The sequence below is a fragment of the Malania oleifera genome, chromosome 2, assembly GCF_029873635.1.
Source record: "Malania oleifera isolate guangnan ecotype guangnan chromosome 2, ASM2987363v1, whole genome shotgun sequence".
Lineage (NCBI taxonomy): Eukaryota > Viridiplantae > Streptophyta > Magnoliopsida > Santalales > Ximeniaceae > Malania > Malania oleifera.
Window position 1 is genome coordinate 111,530,731 of NC_080418.1, and position 20,495 is coordinate 111,551,225.

Sequence of the window (20,495 nt, forward strand, 5' to 3'; positions counted from 1 at the left end):
TACCGTGAGCTTCCTTTGAAACTTTTGAGGTCCAACCATTTTTATAGAGACCACACTTGACAGCAATGACATCCCTCCAGAGGTGATTTTTCTTAGTCATGAATCTCCAAAGCCATGCCCAAAAGGGCCTTACTATCCTTACTAGAGATAATAAGGGATCTAAGGCTGAGGCCGCCCTTTTGTAAAGGTTGTTTAACCATTCCCCATTTAACAAGATGATATTTGATGACACCACCTGTGTTCCAAAGGAATCTTCTTTGGATATCTCTTGGCAACTGCACTAATGATAGGGAAAAGAGACATGAAGTAAACTGGCAGACTGGACAGAGTACTTTTAATGAGAGTCTGCCACCTTTTGACAAAAAGTTCCTTTTCCAACAAGCGAGTTTCTTTTCAAACCTGTCAACAATGGGATCCCAAATACCCTTGTCCTTTAACATTGCTCCCAAAGGGGGGCCAAGATGGTGATAAGGAAGGCACTGAGTTTACAACAAGGATACTTGCAAGCAAAGGACCATGATCGCCAGTCCCCGATGGAATGATTTCCCTTTTGCACAGATTCACTTTTAAGCTTGAAACCGCTTTGAAACCCGAGGAGGATGCATTTAAGATTAAGAATTTGCTCTGGATCATCCTCACAAAAAATGATAGCTTTTCACAGTGTGAGGCACTAGATGCTACCTTGCTTGAAACCAAGTCAAACCACCTCCGCAGTCGATCCCCATTAATGGTATACACCAAATTTGTTCTTAAAACAACTCTTTTATTCTATATTCGTCATCTATGACTTCTAATTATGTAAAACCATAACATACTTGGTGCAGTATGGGTGAAGAATTTGAATATCACGTCTGCGGATTAAATCCATTCCTTTGTTTAACTTCTTGGGCAAATGAATTTGAAAATTCATGACTGAAAACTATCAGTTATGAAGGAAGGTTATTATTGCAAAATACAATTTTGAATACAATAGGTGGATCAGACAGAAAGGAGGATCAGACAGAAAGGAGTTTATGGTGGGCTGGGAAAAGTGGGGGTGTTGAGCTGGATACGAAAAGGGTGTAAGGAGTTCTTTGCTTTAGTTATTTTGAGGTGAAGGATAATGGCAGCATTCTTTTCTGCATGATCTCTAGCGTGTTGTGCTCCTTTGTTGAATGAAATTCTTGGATCTATTTTCCCGGGCTTGAGATAACAAAGCTTTAATTAGCTCTTGTTTTTTTTTGTTTTTCTCCTTTTCTGGTAATGTGACATGGAACATTCCTATTGAGTGGAATGCCACAACTGGGAGTTGAAAACCTTCTCTATTCTGTTTGATCAAATGTATGTATTTGGGGCTGATAAGGAAGGCTAATGGGGGCCTGCAGCTGTTACCCTTGTCCTTCGCCGACATGGTGACACGTGGACAGCCACCCGATGTCCACATTGGTTTATAATTCTTGCAGGTATACATGGAGTATCTTGAAAATTTTCAGCATGAGAAGACCTGAGTTGTTATGTCGACACAAGTCCGAGTTCAAGACCCATGTGGGCTCCACATGGTCATGTGGACCCCACACAGCTCCATTGGGCCCCACACGGAATTGGGCCTCCCTTTGACTTTTGTTTTGTATTTAATTTGTAAACATGCAAGACAACTTGCTTGCATGTGCTTGTCCTTAGTAAGTTGTGCTTAGTATTTACTATGTCTTGTAAGTTGGAGTGTTGTAAGTTGTGTGAGTATTTATTATGTCTAGTAAGTTGGTGTCTTTATTATTTGTGTCTCCCATGCTTGTGTGGGAATTGTTAGTTGTTTAATGTCTTTGTCCCCCTATGCTAGCTAAGCTTATTAAAGCTTTGTCCCCCCATGTTAGCTATATATATCCCTTCATTGTAAGAACAAAAACAAAGTTTGAATATTGAATAGAATTTCTTTTGTTGAAGCTTGTTTAGCTTTGTCCAATCTTACGATTGTGTAGTGTGAGGCTATGTCGTTCTCTTCGGAGATCAAGTGGTGAGAGACCACTATCTATCTAGCGATTCCATCTCCATCACCTCCCTCTTACTCCCCACACGACCTCCACCCAAATACACCCACACGGCCAGCACCTTCATATTCTCACACGGCCACCATCATCACATTACTGCATTGCTGCGTTCATTATTGGTATTCACAAGCTTGCACCAAGGACCTACGGTGTGATTCAGCTGCGTGTTGAGCAACGTCTAGCATCCATTAAAACTCTTGGTAAATCAATATCTGTTTGAACCTTTACTAAATCTTGTTAAAGCCCTATCTTCAATTTCTAAAATTTCATATTTGATAAGCCTTTGCATCCATAGACTTCAATATTTCAACTTGCTAGCTTGAAATCAATTGTGGAATATTGCTCTGCTAAACTTAGAATTTTATTCTTGAAATATTGAAATAACATCCTTGCTGCATCTAACTTAATAACTTTGTGAAAGAATCAAGTGGGACTAAATTTTGGATAACATCATACACCCTTTCAAAATTTCCCAACATGTGAAATGTCCTCTGATTTATTGTGTTTATGTTTGTTAATCTAATTCTTAATTTAAAGTGTTTTGAAGGTATCTGCTTGTGAGGGTTGAACTGTAGGACATCGGCCACCCTTTCCTATCCTACATCATCTTGGTATCAGAGCCTAGGTTAAAGCCTAGGTTTAGTTAGGCTGAACCCTCAAGCCTCATTCTCCTTTGGCTGAATTAATCTCCCAAAAATTCTATTCTCTAGTTGTGAGTTAGCTGCCCTCGTGGTTATGTTTTGATGGCAATTCGAGCTAGAAACCGTTATCATGGCTGTAGGACTGACATAGACCATGATACCCTTCTAGATGACCTTCAAGCCCAAGTTCAAGTCTTAACTCAAGACTTTAACTCATGCTCTTGCCAGGATAGAGAGGCTGGAAACTAATTTAGTTCCTAACCCACCTCCAGAAAATCCCGGACAGCCCCGTGAGATTGAACATGAACTTGCTTCCCACCACTCTAGGGAAACAAACAATCCTCCAAGAGAAAGGACACCATCCTGAGAACGACCTCCTGTTCGTCCTCCATCAAGACCAAATGCTTCTCATGGTTCGAAATCGTGGTAGCGGGTAACGTCGCATAACGGTCGCAGGTGTTGCGAGACGCGGGTGTTACGTAACGGGAAGCGGGCGTAACGGCTGTGAATTTTTTTCATGCATGCACAACCATGCCAAAATCGAAAAATAAGCATGAAATCCATTAATGCATGATTTTTAATGAATTTTGACAACCTTCATTCAACCTACAAATGCTTTTTAATAGGCATTATGATTTTTATATTAATTTTAGTGCGCTGCTTATAAAAAAAGGCATATTTTTTTGAAGTTTGCATTAGTTTAATGGGTAAAAAAGATGTAGAAATGTAATTAAAATGAAGAATCAATTGATTAAAGACATAAAGTTACTTAAAATGAGTCAATAGACCCAATAATTTATATTACAATACAATAATTTATATTACAATTTACAATTTAAAAAAATAAATATGGAATTGTAAATCTTACAATTTAATTATTTAAATGGTAGTGTACTTGAGTCACTTGAGACTTGACTAATTGTGTAGAAATTAGGATTTATTATAAATTTTAGATCTAATATTAAATTATTAATAGTCAAGGTATTTAAAAAAATAATTATGTAGAATATTAATTAATAATTTTTTACTAAATCTATACTCTAACTCTCTAAGTAACTTTATAAATTTTATGTTTTAATAATTTTATACTAATTTTTTTATTTTAATTAATAAATTCTACTTATATAATCATTTATAAATTTGTATACTAATTAAATAATAAATATAAACTGAATTTATAAAATAAACTAAATTATTAATTTAGAATAAATTGGTAATTTACAATTACATTAACCAATGAAGTAGAAGAACTGAAGAAACATACCCACTCCCGAGTCCTGAGTCCTCACCGAAGCTGCGAGAGAGTTGCAACCTGCAAGCCCCCAAAATTTGGGGGAATCGAAGGCTTCAAAACTTATTTTTGGAGCTGCGACTGCAAGCCTGCGAATGGAGGCGACCTGCAGAGCACAGCTGCTTCAAGCGACAAATCGAAGATTGGAAGCTGATTTTTGGGTTCTTACACTGGACAAAGGAGACGAACTGACGAAAAGGGAAAAATCGAAACACCTTCAAGGGAAAAATCAAACACCTTCAAGACAAACTGCCAGTCAGCTGACTAGCGATGGCTGCGAACTGCGAAGAACATCTTTAAGGCAAAAATCGAAGCTGATTTTGGGGATTTTGAAGCTTTAGATCAGTAGATTGAAGCTGTACGAAAGATTTGAAGAGTGAAAGAGGGAACAACACAACAAATCGAAGCTTCGAAGCTGCTTTCGTTTCTTTGGAGGCTTCAAATGAGGAGATCTAAGCTAGATGATGGAGTGAAACACACAAAATGGAGCAGATTTGAGGAGATAAGGAAGGTACGCAGTAGTGTAAGGGGCTGTCGCTGTAATGTGTCATAACGGACGTTACAGGTCGTAACGTTAGTGTAACGGCCGTTATGGGCCATTACGGTTCTATAACGGCCATTACGCATGTGAATTTTTTGCTCACCGCTAATGTGGGCTGTAACGGTATTGGAGAGATGATTTTTTGTTACGTAACGGCCGTTACGCTATGTAACGGCCGTTATTTAATGCCATGATGCTTCTAGAATATTTCAGCGTCATGACCCTTATATTCCACATTAGAACAAAGAGGATTATGGTGAAGAGGAATTCCAACAAAGGAGGCCATACTGTGGGGACAATCATGATCCAGAAATGGATGTAATGAAGAGAGTAAAAATTGAAGCCCTTACATATGATGGTCAAATGGATCCAAAGATTTTTCAGGATTGGTTAGCTGAAATGGATTCATACTTTGACTGGCATAAGATGCATGATCCACATCGAGTGAGGTTTGCAAAAATGAGACTAACCGGGCAAGCTAAGCTTCATTGGGTAAATGTCGAAAGACAAGAAGCTCGCCTAGGTCATAGACCCATAGAACATTGGGACTTGATAAAAGAGAGATTGACAGAAAAATATGTCCCAATTTGTTATAAGGAACGCCTCATGGATCAGCTCTATAGCCTTAGACAAGGTAGTATGAGTGTGACTGAGTACATGAGCAAGTTTGATGAGCTATCCATTAGATATGGGGTAGAAGAGAGCATTAGCCAACAAATTTCTAGGTTTAGGATTGGCTTGAAACCTGAACTTAGAAAAAAGTTGTTCCCCCATCACATTGACTCTCTTGAGCATGCCTTTAACTTAGCACATGATTATGAGCAGATGAGTAAAGCTCAATTGGGAAGAAAATTTGGGAACACCTCCAATAACACTTACTAGAGAAAGGGCACATCTTATGAGAGGATTAGACCTACCAACACGAGTCAAGTCACTTCAAGAGGTAGCAATCCAACTGTCTAGCAACCCTTGGACAAAGGAAAGGCTCCTATGAAGGCTCCTCTAAACAAATTTCAAGAAATGATATGTGCTACAAGTGTCATAAAAAAGGCCACTTTGCCAAGCCATGCCCTACTAGGAACTTGGCAATTGAAAGAGAGGATGCAAAAGAAGAGTTGGGAGAGGAACATCCTTATATCCCTGAAGAAGCAGCTAGTGAGGATGAGTTATCCATAGGAGAAGAAGAAAATGCTACTATGAATGTTATGCGATGTATCATGGTGACCCCTCGAGAACAAGAGGATTGGTGCCAAACTTCTATTTTTCGTACTTACATCAAGTGTGGAAATATGAGTTGCAAGATGATCATCGATGGAGGAAGCTGCATGAATGTCATCTCAAAATTAGATTTAGAAAAATTGGGATTGAAAGTTAAAGCCTATCCCAATCCATATAAGGTTGCTTGGGTAAATGCAACCACCATGCCCGTAAGCCATAGGTGTCTAGTCCCTATCAAGATTGCAGACTATGAAGACGAAATCTGGTGTGATGTCCTTCCCATGGATGTTGCCCATATTCTATTAGGAAGACCTTGGCTATGTGATCTTGATGTATCACACTATGGTAGAGCCAATGCCTATACTTTTAGGTGCAATGGAAAGAAGATTGTCTTGAGTCCTCTAGAGCCCAAGAAGGACAAACAAGACAAGGAAAGGAACAACTTGAAAAGAAGAGAGAAAGTTGTAACTTCTTTGCATGTTCTAAGCAAGAAGCAATTTGAGCAAGAAAGTAAGGAGACACAGGTTGTCTATGTCGTGGTAACCAAGGAAAATGACTCCTCTACTCTTGAACATGAGACACCACATGAAGTGTCACCTATACTTGTTGAATTTAATGATGTTATCTCTGAACCTCCAAATGAATTACTCCCAATGAGAGATATTCAGCATGCTATAGATCTTGTTCCAAGATCATCTTTACCCAATTTGCCTCATTATAGGATGAATCCTAAAGAACATGAGGAATTGAAGAGGCAAGTTGAAAAGTTGAGAAGTAAGGGATTTCTTCAGGAAAGCATGAGCCCATGTGCATGCCTCCGCCCTTCTTACTCCAAAGAAAGATGGAACTTGGAGAATGTGCATTGACAGTAGAGCCATTAACACAATCACAGTAAAATATAGGTTTCCTATACCCAGGTTAGATGATATGTTGGATCAAATGGTTGGTTCCAAGATCTTTTTCAAAATTGATCTTAAGAGTGGATACCACCAGATTAGAATCAGACCTGGAGATGAATGGAAAACTGCTTTCAAGACTGAAGATGGCTTGTACGAATAGTTAGTGATGCCATTTGGTCTTACCAATGCACCAAGCACCTTCATGAGAGTGATGACTCAGATTTTGAGACCCTTCATTGGGCATTTCCTTGTTGTCTACTTTGACGACATCTTAATTTATAGTCGAACAAGGAAAGAGCACCTAGATCACTTAAGAAGAATGTTTGAAGTTCTAAGAGAGTAGAAGTTGTATGCAAATATGAAAAAGTGCACCTTCATGACTCCTCATATAATCTTTCTAGGATATGTTGTATTTGAGAGCAGAGTTCTTGTTGACCCTGAGAAGGTCAAGACTATCCAAAATTGGCCTACTCCTAGAAATATTCATGAAGCACGAAGTTTCCATGGGTTAGCCACATTCTATAGAAGATTCATTAGGAATTTCAGTACCATCATGACACCCATTACCAATTGTCTTAAGAAAGGAGAGTTTGTGTGGCCTAAGGCTGCAACCAAAGCCTTCTTAGACATTAAGGACCGGATGACCAAAGCCCTTGTGCTACACCTCCCTGATTTTCAAAAGCTATTTGAAGTAGCTTGTGATGCTTCCGGTGTTGGCATAGGAGGAGTGTTAAGTCAAGAGGGCCATCCTGTTGCCTTCTTCAGCAAAAAGTTGAATGATGTTAAGCAGCATTACTCTACCTATGATAAGGAATTCTATGCTGTGGTCCAATCCTTAAGGCACTTGAGACATTATTTATTCCCGCAAGAGTTTGTTCTCTTTTCTGATCACCAGACCCTTAGGTACCTAAGCACTCAAAAGAAACTAAATCATAGACATGTAAAGTGGATTGAGTATATTCATTAGTACACTTTTGTGCTTAAACATCGTGCCGGTGTTGAAAATAAAGCTATTGATGCCTTGAGCTGAGTAGTAGCCACTTTACAAACTTTGGAAGTAAGAGTAATAGACTTTGAGAGCATCAAGAAAGAATATTCTCAATGTTTGAATTTCTTTGACATCTTCTCTAATTTGTTACGAGGATTACCTGGATCCCATCTAGATTATGTGATCCATGGAGGATTCTTATTCAAAGGAACTAGGTTGTGTATCCCCTCTACGTCTCTACGTGACTAATTGATATGGGAATTGCACCCAGGCGGTGCTGCAGGTCACTTTGGTAGGGATAAAACCATTGCTATGGTAAAGGATAGGTTCTTTTGGCCTAGTCTGAAAAGGGATGTTGCTAGAGTTGTATCTCATTGTGGAACATGTCATTTTGCAAAGGGTAGAAAGCAGAACACTGGTCTATACGCTCCTTTACTAGTACCCTATACCCCTTGGCAAGATATTAGCATGGATTTTGTGTTAGGACTCCCTAGGACTGCTAGGAAGAATGATTCTGTGTTTGTTGTCGTGGATAGATTTTCCAAAATGTCTCATTTTATTCCATGTAACAAAACACATGATGCCTCAAAAATTGCATCCATCTTTTTTGAGGAAATTGTAAGATTGCATGGTCTTCCCAAGTTCATTGTTTCTGATCGGGATGTAAAGTTTGTCAATTACTTCTAGATAAATTTATGGGCAATGTTAGATACTAAACTTCAGTTTCTAGTTCTTATCATCCCCAAACTAATGGCCAAACCGAGGTTGTCAATAGGAGTTTAGGAGACCTATTAAGATGCCTAGTAGGTGAGAACATAGGTTCATGGGATTTGTATCTTATGATGGCTAAATTTGCGTTCAATAGCTCAGTAAATAGAACCACAAGCCTCAGCCCATTTCGGGTTGTCACTGGTTATCAACCTAGGAAGCTGATAGATCATGTCCCGTTATCTCCGCAGGTTAGAGTGAGTGAACAAGCTGATGCTTTTGCTAAGCACATACATGATCTACACTCTGAAATAAGAATAAAAATTAACCTGAACAATGAACATTATAAAACTAGTACTGATATTCATCGTAGGTTACAAGAATTTTCAGAGGGTGATATGGTTATGATCCGTATTCGTCCCGAACGGATTCCTGTAGGAAAGGTAAGAAAGTTGCATGCTAAGAAGATGGGTCCTTTCAAAATTTTAAATAAAATAAGTTCTAATGCTTACATGCTTGATATTCCTATTGATTTTGGCATAAGCAATGTTTTTAATGTTGAGGATCTAACCCCATTTTTTGAAGCATCTTCTTTTGTGGAGCCCGCCAGTTCTAACCTTGCAGGTGATCCCACCCCGTTCTCCACTCCTCATAAACCTGAAACCCCTAAATTGCTTTTGCCCCCACCTTTACCCATACCCAAGAATCGTGATGAAATTGAAGAAATCTTGGATTACAAGACAACGTTCACAAGAGCAGGTTCACACCAAATGTTCTTGGTCAGGTGGAGAGGTAAACCACTTTCTAAGGGTAGCTGGATTTTGAAAGAAGATCTCCTTCGTCTTAGCCCGAAATTTTACTCTTAGTACTTCTCTTTTCATTCTTCGAAGAAGAATTCTTTTGGGCCTGGGAGAGATGATGGGGGCCTGCAGCCCTTGCCCTTGTCCTTCGTCGACATGGTGACATGTGGACGGCCACCCAATGTCCACATTGGTTTATAATTCTTGCAGGTATACATGGAGTATCTTGAAATTTTTCAGCATGAGAAGACCCGAGTTGTTATGCCGACACAAGTCCGAGTTCATGACCCATGTGGGCCCCACATAGCTCCATTGGGCCCCACACAAAATTGGGCCTCCTTTTGACTTTTGTTTTGTATTTAATTTGTAAACATGCAATACTACTTGCTTGCATGTGCTTGTCCTTGGTAAGTTGTGCTTGGTATTTAATATGTCTTGTAAGTTGGAGTGTTGTAAGTTGTGCGAGTATTTATTATGCCTAGTAAGTTGGTGTCTTTATTATTTGTCTCCCATGCTTGTGTGGGAATTATTAGTTGTTTAATGTCTTTGTCCCCCCATGCTAGCTAAGCTTATTAATGCTTTGCCCCCCCATGCTAGCTATATATATCCCTTCATTGTAAGAACAAAAGTTAAGTTTGAATATTGAATAGAATTCCTTTTGATGAAGCTTGTTTAGCTTTGTACAATCTTACGATTTTGTAGTGTGAGGCTACGTCGTTCTCTCCGGAGATCAAGTGGTGAGAGACCACTATCTATCTAGCGATTCCATCTCCATCACCTCCCTCTTACTCCCCACACGACCTCCTCCCAAATACACCCACACAGCCAGCACCTTCATATTCCCACACGGCCACCATCATCACTTTACTGCATTGCTGCGTTCATTATTGGTATTCACAAGCTTGCACCAAGGACCTACGGTGTGATCCAACTGTGTGTTGAGCAACATCTAGAATCTATTGAAACTCATGGTAAATCAGTACTTGTTTGAACCTTTACTAAATCTTGTTAAAGCCCTATCTTCAATTTCTAAAATTTCATATTTGATAAGCCTTTGCATCCATAGACTTCAATATTTCAGCTTGCTAGCTTGAAATCAATGCAATATTGCTAAACTTAGAATTTTATTCTTGAAATATTGAAATAACATCCTTGTTGCATCTAACTTAATACCTTTGTGAAAGAACCAATTGGGACTAAATTTTGGACAGCATCATACACCCTTTCAAAATTTCCCAACATGTGAAATGTCCTCTAATTTATTGTGTTTATGTTTGTTAATCTAATTCTTAATTTAAAGTGTTTCGAATGTATGTGCTTGTGAGGGTTGAACCGTAGGACATAGGCCACCCTTTCCCGTCCTACATCAAAGGCCAAGATAGACAGTGGTGGAATTTGAATTATGGCGGCCACTTTTGCTAATGGATAATTCCTTTTACAAAGACCTTGAAAAAGAAAATCATTAAGTGGAGGACCAATTCTCCTTGAAAGCTTTTTGGAGGGAGAGTTCCAACCAAAGTTGCTTTTTTGTTTTTTGTTTTTTGTTTTTTGTTTTTCCTACTTAGGAAGTAAGTTGGAACAAGATGTTTGACTTTTTAACAACCTTCAACAAAGGGGAAAAGTAATTTTTCAAAATGCAGCTGAATAAGTGAATCACATTATACTACACTGTTCTTGAACCCAGAATTTGAGGGAGTTGTCTTTGTCACTTGTTTATTTCTCTTGGGCGGCTGCTGTGTTTGTCAAGAAAGAACATTTGGCTTGGAGAGGTTTTACTGCTTGTATAGAGGAAAAATTATTAGCCTTTAATCCCTGTCACCTGTTTTTGGTCGGTGTGGGGATGGAAGAGCTTTTGAAAGATCTTTGCTGAGACATATTACGCTCAGAAAATAGGTGGTTTAAGATACCTTGTGCCTGGTTTAGTGGGCAATGTCACTTGGACATACTTGTGCATGATGTCAGCCTTTTGTACTTGGGTTGGCATCCCCTTGGTGCCTATAAATAGATATGTTTATGTGTAAGATCAAAATTAAATTGAAGATAGGAAATAAAGTTAGAGCAGTGCAATAATAAGAGAGACAATGCAAAGGGAATATAAAGTTTAACAATGATAGTTAAGAATTAAGGAAGTTTGGTAACTTGTCCAATATGTGCGGCATATGTAGCCCATTTTTGGCAACACTTAATTGGTAGCAGTAAAACATCATCAAAATATAAATGAAGTAGTGCTTCATTTCTTGAAGTTCAATAAAAAGTAATATTTATTCCCAAGGGAATTTGGTAAAAAATGGACAAAAAATTGAACATTAGTAGTCAAGAAATGAATACTATAACCTATATGGTTTAGTTGTGTTAGCAAAAGTTGACTTTGATGATGATTAGCATGTATATATCAACATGATAAAGAATATCAATCTGTGATATAATTTGTCTGCCGAAGGAATCCTGGATGAGGCGGATGTACGACCCAATCTGAAGCTTCATCTCTTGTAACAGCACAATTCACAAAGACAGCAACTTATTTCCTTGGAAGCGGTGTTGTTGATCCAACTATTTACCCAACTTAGGAGGAGGAGGATCAAAGATGGATTTTGACTATATTCCATGCCATATTGAGATTTATTTTATTGAGAATATTTAGAGAGTGAGATGGTGTTGCACAAAGAAACGAGAATTTTGGTGCCTCCTATGTGCCAAATAATTGTAACTTGAAGGAAATTTGAACTCGATTGTGGGAAGTTGGACTTCTTGGGAGGATTAGCTAAGCTAACCATGGGTCAAGTTGATGGTACGAGACACATGAAGTCTGAAGAGAGATTAGATGCAAACCAAACAACTTTGGCCCATTGACTCCTACTAAAACAAGTGCTCAGCCCTTTCCTTCTCAAAAACTACAATCTGGGCAAATGAGAGAAACTCAAGTGATGGCATTTAAGTTCCAATAGTGAGATATGAGTAAGAATTTTCCAGACAAAAACCTTCTACTTTGGTAACAATGACATATGCAATAACATGTGTAGACATATGCCATAACATGTCTAGATATTCATATTTCATATAGACATGTGGAAAGCCTACATAATGGTACACATAGGGGCGAGATGAGGCCCGATGAGGCGTATCGGGGTGTCAGGCGACTTGAGGCATGCCTTGAAATTCTCGAGCCTATTAAATAAAGAAATAGCCAAAGACCCTTCGTGACAGAGCCCCAGCCCTCATTCGATTCGCATGAATAGAGCCCTAGCCCTCTTCAACCCTTCGAAGCCCCATGACCCTTCGCGAGTTGGTCTTACACTGTTGCACATTTCAAACTAGCAGGAGCCTTTGCGAGCCTTCGAACAAGAAGCATGAGTCGTCTTTGAGCCTTTGAACTAGTAGGAACCTTCGTGAGCTCGGCTTTGACATTTCGAACCAGCACGACCTTTTGCGAGTGTCTCTTCCACATTTCGAAGCAGTAGGAGCCTTCGCGAGTTCGTCTATGAGCCTTCAAACCAGCAACGTGAGTTCGTCTTCGACATTTAGAACCAGCAGCAAGCTCATCTTCGAGCCTTTGAACTTTCGGACCTTTGTAAGTCGTCTTCTTCTTTTTCTTCTTCTTCAGCTCTTCTTCTTCTTTTTTCTACTGCCTGCTTCCTTCTGCCTGCTGCCTGTTGGTGCTTCTTCTTCTTATTCTTTCTGCAGCATGCTGCTTCTTATAATATTATATGTATCTGCTGCCAGCTGCTTCTTCTTAGTTCTTATAATATTTTATGTAATTAAATATGTAATTTAATGCAAGTTTATAACTAATACATAATACTTTTTTTTACTAAGTTTAGATACTGTTTTGTAATTAATACATAATACATAATACATAATAGTTTAATACATAATACTTTGAATCTTTTATTGTACTATTTTATTTTGATGTTGAACCATGTTGAATTGTTGATGCTTTTGGCCTTGGCAATTTCATTAAATTTCCAATTTTGTTATTGAATGTTTTGGCGTTTTAAATTCTAATATTACTAGATATTCATATGTTCATATATCAATTACCCCACATAGGCATTTTGCAGCATTTTAATAATTGTGCGCCTCACCTTCATGAGGCGCGGGGCGAAGGCTTCGCATACCCTTTGTGCCTCGGCTCGCCTTATGCCTCTGACTATTATGCCACCAACCTCTTCATCTAACCAATTTGAGTTGTTCTGACCATTGGGTAATGATGTCTCTCTCTCCTCTAACCATGGATTCAAAGGATCATCTTCTTCGAAAATATAGTCCAAAATGATAGGGTTGAAACTATCTTCAATTTTTTGTTGGCTTCTTCTCATTGTATGTCTTAACTTTAACCTCACGTTGTAATGCATGAAAACAAGTTTTAGTAGTCTCATGTATTTTAGTTTATTTCTTGTTTTTGTATGGATGAGGCTAAAGGTGCTCCAATTACGTTCACAGTTCGAAGCCAATGTGGTCTGGTTAAGAACTTTGATAGCTATTCTTTGGAACTCAGGAGCACACATGGCATAATGATTCCACTTTTGACTACATGAATAATTCAAGAGAGTTTTATGTCAGTATAATGTATTTTTCAAAAGTCAAATTTGAACATAAAAAAGACAAAATAGATCCATTCATCCATTATTTAGCTATATTTACCAAGTTTTGTTTGTTTCACTGCCCTTTGAGCCATTGGGGTTCCAAATGTCTCCTGCCTATCTCGATATGGGAACAACAAAAACAGGATGATTGTGAAGAATAATTAATTAATTAGATATATTAATATATATTCTAGAAATATTCAATTTAATAGAACCAATACTTGATTAATAGCCTGAATTTGAGTTTCTATATCAGGTATCAACTTGGTTATCACTTTTTTAGCTCCATCCATGAATTCTCTAGCAACTTCAGGAGAGGGTGGGACACCATAAAGAAATTGGGGGTTCAAAAAATACCCTAAAATTAAATTTACAAACATATTAATCAATAATAGTGTTTTAATGCAATTATGCATAATTTAAAATTTAAAATAATAAGAAATTATATTCTATTTACTCATACCAACAGCGTGCAAATCTTGGTGCAATTGAAAACTCCACATGTCAATAATTTTCCAGTAGTATTTGTAAAACCGACAGTCTTTTTGAATGTCCAACTTCGTCCTATCAATTTCGTTGCATATGAAACCCATGGTTAGTTTTTCATAACCATCAACCAATTTATGAACTTTCACTAAGAGTTCCTGTACTTTTATTATATCTAAGGCTTTTTGTCAAAACTTTTTTCCCTAAAAAATAATCTTCTATCATATGTAGGGCGTGATTTTCCCATTCCAAACCTTGAGTTTTTCCAAGCATCATATGTGAATATTTCCCTCAATGCTTGTTTATGTCTAACAATAGTCTCCAAGGTAATAAAGTGAGTGGCAAATCGAGTGATAACAACAACTCTATTATTTGTGAATTTTTTCATGAAATTTACTGTCCATGTGTAGAGAAGTTATTGTTTTTGCATCTTCTAAGACCTTCACATTACTTTTCTTATCAATATCTTCAAAAATAAAGTCTATGCAATGAGCTGCACATGCTGTCCAGTAGAGATTAGGTCTCTTCTGCATTAGAAATTTTCCTCCTGCCTTCAATGCAGCTTCATTATCTATCACTACTTGGATAACATTTTCCTCTCCTATTTCTTCAACCACCTCATCCTTTAATCTGAAATGAAATTATAGATTTAATAATTAATATTGCTTAATTAAAAATATACAAGTCTATAATACTATTTGCATATATAATCAAAATTAAAAAATTGTCTGAAATAATATTCAGTTGTTCGATTTGACACATCAGAGGCATCAATTGACTTATGAAGCATGGTGCCTCTATTGTAGTAAACTAAAAAGTTTATTATGTGTTTCCTTGTTGGTCTTGACTAACCATCATCTATAATGGTTACACCTGTTTCCTTCCAAATGCCAGCAAAAGAAGATATATAATTTTTTATTTTCCGATACTCTTGCTCCAAATGAATTTCAGATACCTCATTGGGTGATGAACCCTTCACCTCCTTTCCAACTTATGCAGCAATATTAAGCATAGATTGCATAAATGGAGAGTCAACTACATTTATTGGAATTCGATTATAAATTAGGAATTTTTCAACTGTTTTTCTTAATTTACTTCTTAAACCTTTTAGTACCTTAGTATTTATTTTTGGTTGTTTTGCACTCTTGCTTCTTTTTAAAATAGGATCCATTGCTCTTTGTCTAGCTTTAAGGGCATTGGAATTGATCCATTGCCGTCCATTACCTCCAGCTTCTCGAACAATTGAGCTCTACTAAAAGCACTGACACCACCACTACCAGAGCCATTTCCCTCTTCATAAATATTATCCCCTCCAGTTGTTCTTACTCGAAATCTCTGTCTCTTTTCCCATTGTTGCTGTGATCGTATGCTTCTTATTGAGCAAATCTCATTCTTTTTTCGTAGGAGTCTTCTTCGTCTCTCAAATTCTCAAAATCTCCTCTAATTTGAGCTACCACTTCTTCTTGCCTTTTTTTCTTGTCTCTTTTCTTCTTAACATACTGTTATAGATGTTTAATTATTTGTTTTCTTATTTGTATGGTTACATTTGAGCATCTAGCCACTTGGCCCTTTTTATGTGCTAAGTGTTGTTTTTAGCGTGCAATGCCTTACACATAATAATATGTTTGTTGCCGTCCATTGGAGTACTAAAATGCCATCCAATGTCCTCACTAGGTAAGTTTTCATTTCCTTTCTCATGTGTCATCTTGATAGACTTGATTTGATGATCTCTACACAAAACGCATAGAAAATACAAAGTTACAGTCTTTATAAAAAAATGGAAGATATAATATAAATAGTAAGTACTAAATAGTCCTAATTTTAAATATTTATCACATAAAAATAAAATATAATGATTAAAAATAATAAGTAGTGTTTATTTAAAATATTTAAATTATTAAAAATTTAAATATTAAATATTTAATCTATTAATAAAATAAGAGTCATAAAATAAAAAAAAGAGAGCAGCCTAGTGCACAAAACTCCCGTGTATGTGAGGTCGGAGGAAGGGGCGGACCACAATGGGTCTATAGTACGTAGCCTTACCTTGCATTTTTGCAAGAGGCTCTTTCCACGCCTCAAACCCGTGACTTCTAGGTTACACGACGACAACCTTACCGTTGCGCCTAAGCTCTCCTTCAAAATAAGTCATAAAATAAAAAAAAATATTAATTATTGATGTACAATATATAAATTTAGGACCATTAAATTTATTTCTCAAATCTTAGCAATTAGGAATTTAGGATTTTAGGTAAACCTCATATAATATATAAATTATAAATAAAGTTAAACCTGATATAATATATAAATAATATGATATATAAATAACTAAAGTAGTATATAATATGTAAATAAAGCTAAACCTGATATAATAAATAAATAAATAAAATATAATCTTTGATTAAAAATAATAAGTAATGCTTATTTAAAATCTTTAAATAAATAACATTTTAAAATATTAGATATTTATTTTATTAATAATTTAAGTCGTAAAATAAAAAAAATATTAATTAGTTATGTACAATATATTCATTTTAAGACCAATAATTTATTTCTCAAATCTTAGCAATTAGGAATTTAGGATTTTAGGTAAGCCTTATATAATATATGATATATAAATAAAGTTAAACCTGATAAAAGATATAAATAATATGATATATAAATGCTTAAAGCAGTATATAATATATGAATAAAGCTAAAACTGATATAATAAATAACTAATATAATATATAAATTATATACTAATTTAAGATTTAAGTAAACAAGAGGGCTAAAAAATAGAAACCTGAAAAGTAAAGATTGAAAAGTGAGAGTGAGATATAAGGAAATTAAGGAATAACCGAATAAGGTTGTGTGAGGTGGAGCCTGGAGGAGTCTTAAAGTCGAAGGAGTCCACTGACTCCACTCCAGCTGTCCAAGACGGCAAGACCCGAAGTCTCAAGTCTCTCAACTCTCAAACTCTCGAAGACGCAACTACGGAAGAAGAGAGATGGGGCTGGCGAGTGGCGATGACTGGCGGAGGGAGCTGCTGCAGGATGTACTGGTGGCAACTCGCGGAGCTGCTGCAAGGCTGGCCTGCAAAGCTGCGACTGCTTGAGGGGGGCAGATCTTAGGCTTCGAAGTTCAAAATCGGAGAAATGGAGAAGGTGAAGTGAAGTGCTGGCCGACTGCAACGAACAATCCTTTTTATTCTTCAGCTTCCAACAACAAATCAAAGGTACGCTTTTAGTCTTTGGATGTTAGATTTGCCAAGGATTAGTGGTTGGGAGAGGGGGAAAGCAGGGAATCGCGAGAAAGTTGGGTGGATTCGAAGGGGAGGCAGAGTCGCCAAATCGGAGTGTCAGACTGTTGGCCAGCGTAATGGTCATTACATAGTGTAATGGAACGTAACGTCCGTTGCGGACTTTTATGGCCGTGAATTCTTCTCCCTGCAATATCAGTCCGTAACGGTTTCAGCCCCTTCATTTTCCATTATGTAACGGCCGTTATTTAAAACCATGCTCTAAATCATGGCAAATTCTTAAAAAAAAAATTGTCTTCCACAACAGAATCTGTAAAGTGAGATTTCAAGTGTTTACATAATCTTCTATTCAAAGAAATGATTCATTGAAATAATGAGTTGCTGTTGATATCAACACATCTGAGATCACCGGCCCTTAATCATTCAATTTATCTCATAAATAAAAAAAATGAGGGCAAGTACAGAATGAAAGAGTTAAAAAACTGGTCTGGCTCAGAAGTTGAGTATGAGTCTGTCATATTGCATGTTTTATTAGTGAAAATTTGCAGCGAAGGTGGAACTGAAACTGATTAAATGGTTCAAGGCAGGCACTAAAAGCAATGAAATAGGTCAATGAGGACATTGAAACATGTTAAAAAAATTAGGGAGTGAGTTGAAACAATATGAAGTTAGGGGGCATTGGACTAAATATTAAGGGAAGAAAATGTGTTTTTCCTTTATATATATATATATATATATATATATAAATTTGCAAAAGCAGGATTTTGAGGTTATTTTGGTATAAATAGTTAAGAACATCAGTAAGTTTTGAATGGTAGACCTTCAACTCATCCCATACCACCACCACATGCATGTCTGATGAGAAGAAATTATATGAAAAATATTGAATCATATGTCTCTCTCTCTCTCTCTCTCTCTCTCTCTCTCTGGGTTTGGGAGGGGGAGAGGGTTGCTCTCTTTTGTTTGATGGAAAATAAAGCCTTTCTGATAAGATGTGCTGCGCTCTGTGAAGCTGTCAACAAAAAAGGATCTAAGAAATGCGGTGCCAACTGATTGTGGAAATTGCTTGATATGATGCAGTGATAGGGGATAATGAGGACAAGCTACTGGTATTGACTTCTAGTTATCATAATTATGAGGCTGTAGTAGCTTGAGGGGGGATTTTGTCTCACAGGCGAAGGTTTTGTAGAATTTGATTGATAAAACAGCATTGGACTGGACTAAAGCGGATAATTTGTTTGGTTTGCCATTTATGACTATAATAGGGTATAGGTGGAATTTCCCTTCTCTTATTTATTTATTTATGCCTTTAACTGTCTTTAGCTTGAGGGAGCTAAGAAGCCTCTCCCTAGTCTTCTTTTTTATGCAGTTATATTACACCAAAGATAGGAGAAGCCCATAAAAACAGATGCACCCTCAAGATGCATCCTTAAAGAGTGTGTAGTGTTTTATGCCTATTTTTTTTTTGCATTTATCTTGCATGACTGAGTTCGGATATGTACACATCAGTCTCATGTTACAAAATTTGGAACTATTTCTGACCAGAGTCGTTTTAGTTATCAGTACAGTGAGCTTTTAACTAATTAACCTTTTTGATGTGTTTCAGTATGGATAATGAGAAAATTAAAATCATGGGGAATGCCGAAGTTGCTGTAGAAGGTGTGGATGCTTTTGATGCAACGACGCAATCAAAAACTGACGATATAGAGGTGTTAATGTCACAGATGCATGATCTGTCCTTTATGCTAGAGAGCAGTCTTTCAGTCCCCACGAAGCCAGATGGATTCAGTTAATTTCCGACTAGTGAAACCCAGTTTTACCTCGTGGGGTTTTCATTGTTTGTTTGTCCATTTTGTAATCCATGTTTTGATAGGAAAAATGCCTGCATTTGAGATGGTTTAAATGGATGCATGAGTTTGGTCTTCCAGGTGGTTAGTATTTGATCCCTGCTGATACCAATTTTGAAAGGTTAATCCCCCTTTCTTCCATAATTGCTATCTGCTGCCTACAATACACTGCTTCTCAAGGTAAAAATGCTCCAGAAGGCAATACGTCAGTATAGTAATCAGGTCTTGTATATATGAAGCCAGTGGCCTTGCATTCTTCTCTCAAGGGACTACTGCTTGGATTCTCTGTTCATGGGTTCAAGCTGAACATCCTCATCCATGACAATCCAGGAAAAAAGTTGCAATTTTCCGGTTTCATTATTTTTCCCATAGTTAAAAAAATTAATTTCCCGATTGGTTTCATTTCATTCTGAGAGGAAAATCAGACATTTATTTTTAATAAATTCATTAATTTTCTTTAGTTTCAGTTTCATTCAATATTAATTATTATTTCCAACTTATAGTTATTTTATATTTTAGTTTGTTTTAAGGGATTGAGAGTGGAATGGAGAACGGGATGCCTGGTCCATTGAAGGCGGGAGCAGTTTAGATGAGGGGAAAAATTCTTGATGCAGATCAACATGCTCCATAGGGGAGAGGCACAAGACGAGCCGTGGGGGACTTCAAAGATACTCAAAATGGGACATCTTAGGAACTACAACATAGGTTATGGTCTTCTTGATCTTTTTTTGTTTGGATTACGTATCGAGTTTCCACGTGTTCATTGTACAGTCCACATGACTAATCTTGCGCCCCTTGAAATTGACTCCACAACTTCAAAAGGAGGTAAATTTCAAGAATTTAGGGACGAAAATGAACCCAGAGGTTTGAACACCTGATCTCGTGAGAGGCATTCTCGCAACCCGTACTACTACTTGAACCACATCCTGGGAGGTCTCCTTGATCTTTTTGAATGGGGAACTGATAGAGTTCAAGGCATTGTTTGGAATCACTAGTTGAAATGTTTTTTTTTCAAAGGGTACTTAATTGAAAACACACTTATCTAAAGGTAGCTTGAGATTATTAATTTTAAGTACTTTTTGGATAAGCATTTTAATTTTTTTTTTTAAATTACTTATTTTCTTAGAAAAAATATAGTTTTAAAAAAGAATTTCAAATTCACACATTTAAAAATAAATTTTGAAATATAGAAATATAAAATAAAAAATCATTTTGCACAACTAAACAA

The 20,495-nt window shown here is 37.0% G+C and overlaps 1 protein-coding gene across 1 annotated transcript in view; it reads left to right on the forward strand.

The window, feature by feature from the left end:
* The window catches only part of LOC131147986 (uncharacterized), a 35,778-nt gene extending 16,051 nt beyond the window's left edge, over nt 1–19,727 (forward strand). Inside the window, exon 3 of the mRNA XM_058097693.1 lies at nt 19,027–19,727. Within this exon, the coding sequence (XP_057953676.1) occupies nt 19,027–19,213 (187 nt within the window). The 3' untranslated portion in view covers nt 19,214–19,727. The remainder of the gene's footprint in view (nt 1–19,026) is intronic.
* The last annotated feature ends 768 nt before the right edge of the window (nt 19,728–20,495 follow it).